At 40.4% G+C, this 6,772-nt stretch overlaps 1 protein-coding gene across 11 annotated transcripts in view; it reads left to right on the top strand.

Moving 5' to 3' along the window:
* The first annotated feature begins 320 nt into the window (after positions 1-320).
* Positions 321-6,772, top strand: part of KIF21A (kinesin family member 21A) — a 151,757-nt gene continuing 145,305 nt past the window's right edge. For 10 of the 11 annotated variants that reach the window (XM_032855356.1, XM_032855355.1, XM_032855357.1 and 7 more), the window contains exon 1: positions 322-498. In XM_032855356.1, coding sequence (XP_032711247.1) covers positions 455-498 — 44 coding nt within the window. In that variant the 5' untranslated portion in view covers positions 322-454. Of the gene's footprint in view, positions 499-6,772 lie in introns of all 11 variants that reach the window. The other variant, XM_032855347.1, reaches the window with a different exon arrangement.

The raw sequence follows: 6,772 nt of genomic DNA, 5'->3' as shown, positions 1-6,772 counted from the left end.
CAGGCTGTGCGGCCGCCGCTGACGCAGTGCGGGGCCGGCAGCCCTGAGCGCCCAGGCGGGCGTGGAGTGTTCTGCCCGGCAGCCGGCAGGCCTCTTCCCCACCAGAGGGGGCAGGGCGCACTTACCGGCCGTCAGGAAGCCGCGGGCGGCCTGCTGGCTCCGCCGCCGCCGCGGTTGCCATTCAAGAGCGCTTCGTCCCCGCCCCAGATCCTGGGGGGTGAGCGGGGGAGAAGGGGCGGGCGTCAGCCAGTCGTGAATCACCTCCTCCTCCTCCTCCTGCCTCAGCGGCGCCGCCACCTTTCCATTCAGTCGCCCAACATGGCTGGAGCGCGGCGGAGGTGAGCCGGCCGCCCCCTGCCGCTCCAGTCTGCTGAGCCCGAGCGCCGCACCGCCAGCGGTGCCTCAGCTCTGTGGTGCAGAGGCCCAGCGGCCCCGCTTGTCGCTAGCCGCCAGCATGTGGGGTGCCCCGGACGAGAGCTCTGTGCGGGTGGCTGTCAGGTGAGGACGGACACGGCGGCGGCGGCGGCGGGTGGACTGCGGGCTGGCGGCGGGCTTAAGGCGCCGGGAGGACGCGCTCCGGTCGCGAGCGGCGGCTGCTGTGGTGCGGAGATCTGAGGGGACCGCGGAGATCTGAGGGGACCGTCGGGCGGGAGGCTGGCGGCTGGGTAAGCTGAGGCAGTGGCTCCAGGCCGGCCGGGTGCTGCCGGAGAGACCCTGCCGCCCGCCTCCGGGTGGCGTTTGCAGGTAGCGGGCGGCTGCGCGACGCCGGGTCCCTGGGGCGCCGGGACTCCTCGGGGGTGCAAGCCGTCGGCGCCCGCCCCCGCCCGGTCTCGCACCCAAGGAACAATCGCCTCAGGTGGGGCGGCCTTGGGCGATGGTCTGGCCGGCTATGAGCGGAGGAGTTCTCTCCGTCCTGGGCTGTGGTGTTCTTTCGATTATTTACAGAGTGTCTGTCATATGTACATGCAACTCAGGCCTTCTGAGGCAGGAGACAAAGCATCAGACTGACAGCGCTTCCCAACGCAGGGTTCTGGATGCCCGTGCAAATGGAAGTCTCGTGAAGCATCACAGGGACAAACGTAGCACAAGCGTATGGGTGTAGGAGACACATCTGGCCTCTTAGGCACTGGGATGGGAATTCTCCTTAAGAATTAGATTCCCTGGTGATAGGTCTGTAGAAGGAAGAAACTCTTCAGCAAGTGGAAGGGTTAAATGGGTGACTGGGTGAAACATCCTGAGGTTAGGCAGGGTGGATACGATATAAAATTATACATGCCTGGGTGTGAGTTTTGAAATACCGGATACATCAGAATTGTGTTTTGGTCAAAGCCAGGTACACGAGTGTTGAATGTAACTTCGACTGTTTTGATACGTATCAAGAAGCAGCGCTCTGACAGTTGCTTATGGAAAATTGCAACATCATCACTGAAATATTAATGAAGCGTTCATGGTAGAATAAGTGCGTTGCTTTCACAGCTCTCTGAGGGTCTACTATGAATCTGCTTCTCTTTATACTTTAAGGATTATGAAAATAGTGTCCTTGGAGAAATGTGAAATTAATGAAAAAAAAATCCTTCACTCATGTAGCCTTTCTCGAAAGGTATTTTAACAATCTTGTCACGTCAGCATTATTATTTTAGTGGCAAATCTTGATTAGGCATAGAAATGGCAATTTTATACACTTTGTATCTTTAATCAATTTTAAGAATAACGTGAATTTTATTTTATTTTTTTGAAAGTTTATTTATTTAAGTGATGCCTACACCCAACATTGGGCTCCAACCCCCCCCCCCCCCCCCACTTTAAGAGCATGCTTTTCCAACTGAGCCAGCCAGGAGCCACAGAGTAAGATGAATTTTAAATATATATATATTTTTAAACAGATCAGGAAATGATTACTCTTGGAGGTGACAGTTTTATGACTGTTTAGAATCACTTGTTATAAAGCTTTTGAAGTTTTAATTTGGTTAAATTTTTTTTTTTGAGGGGGAGGCTACTTATCCAATTGTTGGATTAGTTTGTTTCTCCTAATTACTGCTACTACCTCTCTTTTGACCTTTTAATACTCTTTAGTAACTGTACCATGGCAGAAACCCAGTAAGTGGTAGTTTTGTTAGTGGATCCAGTCAAAGAAGGTGAAGAAGGAGCATAAAATAGTAATGAAAATTGAAAATTAGGCTGTGAGAGAAATAATTTTTAAAGATTTAAGATTTTTATCTGCGAATTCTCTAGAATATCATACTGCAGTTTATTTGCTGTGCTATTAAATCTGATAATGCTTACACTGAAGGTGAGCAGAGTCTTGGATGACCCTAAAGTATTGTTGGCATATAAATAATTTCTATTTGATTTATGAATAAAATATATTTATAAATGATTTATATTTGATTATGCTTATACTTTTTAAGTCATAAGTGTGGGTCTGTTTGGGAAAGGTTTATAAAAATATTAACAGAACTTGGTAAGCTGCACTGTAAAGGTCCTTTTTTCTTTTTTCATTAAATACACTGAATAGATCCACTCTCTAAACTTATTTTACATAGGGTAATAATAGCTTATGTTTTTATAGCACTTTGGTATTTAGAAAGTGCTTGGAGACATATATTTTCATTTACAACAAATATTTGTTGAAAGTATATCCTCATCTCTGATTATTCTGATTCTGAGCAGTCATTGTTAGATACATGTCATGTGCTAAGAGTCAGTGCTGTTAATATGTTTTATATCATGGAAAATCTCATTTATTCCCCATAATGATCTTTGATTTAGGTTCTGTTATTATGACCATTTTACAGTTGAGACACTGAAATATTAAGTGACCTGCTTAAAATTAAACTAGTAGCTAGTGATGGAACCAGTGTTCCAACCCAGACAAATTCTTAACCATTAAACCTGCATAGGTGAAAGGCAAGAACATACTTCACAAAACTTTATTTAGCTTAAAGTCAGTTGCCTTTTCCTGGTTCTATACTAGTTCAGTTACAAATGAGTGGCTTTGATAATTTATGTATACTTTGATATTGCTAGAAAAGATAAAACTCAGGAAGAGAGGACATGAACTTATTAAAATTATTTCCTCAGATTCTCTTTAATCTTTACAGTGTTCTCCAATTTGACCCTAGTTTGTGACAGGCTTCAGCAGCAGGATAAGTAAATCAACACATTGAAACAAATCAACAGAGGCATTTGATCTGCTTTCCTCTTCACTGAATAATGTAATAACACGTATAGGGGATTGACTCCACTGCAAAATGCAGAAAGTGTCCCAAAGCTTCTTGTGTTTTGTTAGATGCAGAGTGTTAAGGCTGATGACTCTATTTTAAGATTTCTCAAAATAAGTGCATGGGTCATCTACAACTTTGGGGAATAGAAGTTCAAAAGAAAGTTTCTTATTTAGGGAGAATATTTTTTATTCAATTTCTGAAAATGCCTTTTGGCAGGGTATATTTTAGGTATTTTGCAGGGTATCTTTCATTGGGTTGGATATGGATTCAGATAACAACCCTACTATTCAACCCATGTGGCTATGGAGCATTTGACTTTGATTAATGCCACTGAGGAACTAAATTAATCATTTTATTTAATTTTAATCAATTTAATTTTAAACTTAAAAACTGGCCCTTGATTTAGTTTTAGGATAACTTTTTTTTTTTTTTAAGATTTATTCATTTATTAGAGAGAGAGAGAGAGAGAGAGAGAGAGAGGTGGGGAGGCTGTGGGAGAGGAAGAGCAAGAATATCTAATAGACTTCCTGCTGAGCAAGGAGCCTGATGAGGGGCTCTATCCCACAACCATAAGATCATGACCCTAGCCAAAATCAACTATTTGATGCCTAACTGACTGAGCCATCCAGGCACCTTGTTTTTGGATAACTTTTGAATGTTCTTTTTTTTTTTTTTTAATTTTTAAAATTTTTTTAAAAAAAGATTTTATTTATTTGACTGAGAGAGAGATCACAAGTAGGCAGGGAGGAAGGCAGAGAGAGAGGGGGAAGTAGTCTCCCCACTGAGCAGAGAGCCTGATGTGGGGCTCGATCCCAGGACCCTAAGATCATGACCTGAGCCGAAGGCAGAGGCTTATCCCACTGAGCCACTCAGGCGCCCCATATTTGAATATTCTTGAAACAAGTTGGTTATATGGATCTACTTTTTTAGCTGTATAGTTTATATAACCTAGATACTGATAGAGTATTTCTGATAAAAATTTAGCATCATACTTGACATATATAAGTGTAATATATACATTGAATTTCAAAGATTAAGAAAAATGAATGCAAATATATCAATAATCTTTGTATTGATTATACATTAAAGTGATATTTTGGTACATTGAGTTAAATAAAATATTATTAAAATTAATTTCACTTATTTTCCTTTTTAAAAATGTGGCTACTAAAAAATTTAGAGTCAAATATAATATTGCTCACATTGTTTCTATTGGTTAGTACTGATCTGTATTTTAAATATAGAATAAAACTATGCTATTTATCAGCAGGATAAGTCAATACATAGAAACAAATCATAGCCACCCCATCATAGATGAACCACACCTTTAGATCAAGAAAATGCCAAAATACTAGGTGTCTTTTTTTAGAGTGGTCACACACACACACACACACACACACACTAAAAGCAACATCCCCCCTCCAGGATATATAGGTTTAGAAAGATAGTGATTATGGCCTCAATATGGTAGCTGAATTCCTAGAAAATGTGGTAAGTTAAATGGATGGCTTAGATAGATGTCATCAACAAAAATGAATGATGAAGTATAGTATATATTCTGTTCTTAATATATAGGTAGGGCGCCTGGGTGGCTCAGGGGGTTAAGCCTCTGCCTTCGGCTCAGGTCATGATCCCAGAGTTCTGGGATTGAGTCCCACATCCGGCTCTCTGCTCGGCGGGGACTTCTCTCTCTCTCTCTCTCTCTCTCTCTGCCTACTTGTGATCTCTCTGTCAAATAAATAAATAAAATCTTAAAAAAAAAAATATATATATAGGTATACTGAATTGAACTGTTCAATTAACTCAAAACAATAAGATCAATTAAACATTTGAATTCTAATTTAAGACATTAAGAGGTGATGTGCTTTTTTGCTTTCCAGTCTATGAATGCTGACTTAGCAAATTTGAAATTTTTTCCTTTTTAAAAAATTTATTTATTATTTATTTTTAGAATATTTTATTTGTTTGAGAGAGAGAGAACAAGCTGAGGAGAGGGGCAAAGGGAAAGGGAGAAGCAGACTCCCTGTGTATCAGGGAGTCTAACATGAGGCTTGATCCTGGGACCTTGGGATTATGACTTGGGCCAAAGGCAGATGCTTAACTGACTGAGCCACCCAGGCACCCCCCAAAGTTTTCCCTTTCAAGAACTTTAGCTTTCAGAATATGTCAAGAGCTGGACAAAAATGGAGATACAGAGAGGACCATTGTGTTTTTGTGTAATTGTCTATGTGGTTGTGAGCTAAAATGTCTTTGCTTGACTTTGACAGAGAACTGTACATATCCTTGACAATCAGTTTGGATTAGTGTGTAAGGTAGTCTAATTGGGTTTCAGTTTGCTGTGTTTTTACCTTACTAAAGCAATTTTAAATAGTGGCATTGCTCAGTAGGCTTATGACTGGTTGGACAGTCAAAAGGTCAGTTTTAGGTCTGTCACTGGCACTGATTTCCATGGTGACCTTTCTGGACATTTCTTTTTCCTCATGCTAATGTGGCAGTGTAAAGGTATTACAAGTTGTAAGAACTTTGCATATCCAGTCTATTAAATATGTGATTTTGTTGTTAGTGAAACTATTGGCTTTATATCGACAGGAAGGAAGTTTTTAACATTTCAAGCTTGACTTTCCCAACAATCTATTTACTTTGGGTACTCTTGTTACTGAACAGGAAACATTTCGTCTTTTGTGGTTGCTTTTTCCCACTGGTTATAAGACACATGTACAATATTTTATTTAATCTACATTAAAACCCTGTGAGGTAGGCTGGCCAGATATTCTTATTCCTGTTTTACAGATGAAAAAATGAGTCATAAAGGCACAAGGTGACCTGTTCAAGGTTTCTTAGCTACTAAGTACCAGCACTGGAACTCAAACTCAGGCTTATCTTACCTATTTCTGTGTATTTTGTTTTTGCTCTTTGTTCATTTAATTCATTAATTGAGGTGTAGTTGACATATAACATGTTAACTTCAGGTGTGCAACATAATGATTTGAAATTTGTATACATTGCAAAATGATCAGCAACCTTAGTCTAGTTAACATTTCTTATTTCTGTTCTTAAACATATTTCCAAATGTTTTCAAAAACATTTTATTTATTAATTTCATGTAATAAGGATCTTTCAGGCTGAAATGCTTATATACATGTGATTTGAATTATTTGAAATAATTTAATGTTTAGAAAATACAGAAGTAGGTAAGTGAGGCTTTTAGAGATATTAATTTTATTGAAATAGATGGTTTCCTGGTGTTTGGTCATTTGTTTATTCCTTTTTTCATGCAACAAATATCTATTAAATGTCTACTATGTGCTGGACACTTTTTTCTTAAAGATTTTATTTATTTTCTTATTTATTAAAGATGTTATTTATTTGAGAAAGAGAGACGAACACGCAAGAGGGGGGAGGGGCAGAAGAAGTGGGAGACAGAGAAGCAGGCTCCCAGCTGAGCGTGGAGCTTGACGTGGGGCTCTATCCCAGGACCCTGAGATCATACCAACTGAGCCACAGCAGCACCCCTTAAAGATTTTATTTTTAAGTGATCTGTACACCCA

The sequence above is a fragment of the Lontra canadensis genome, unplaced genomic scaffold, assembly GCF_010015895.1.
Source record: "Lontra canadensis isolate GAN:19392208 unplaced genomic scaffold, GSC_riverotter_1.0 scaffold9, whole genome shotgun sequence".
NCBI lineage: Eukaryota > Metazoa > Chordata > Mammalia > Carnivora > Mustelidae > Lontra > Lontra canadensis.
The sequence above is the reverse complement of the archived record's forward strand: the minus strand, read 5'-3'. Positions and strand labels throughout refer to the sequence as shown.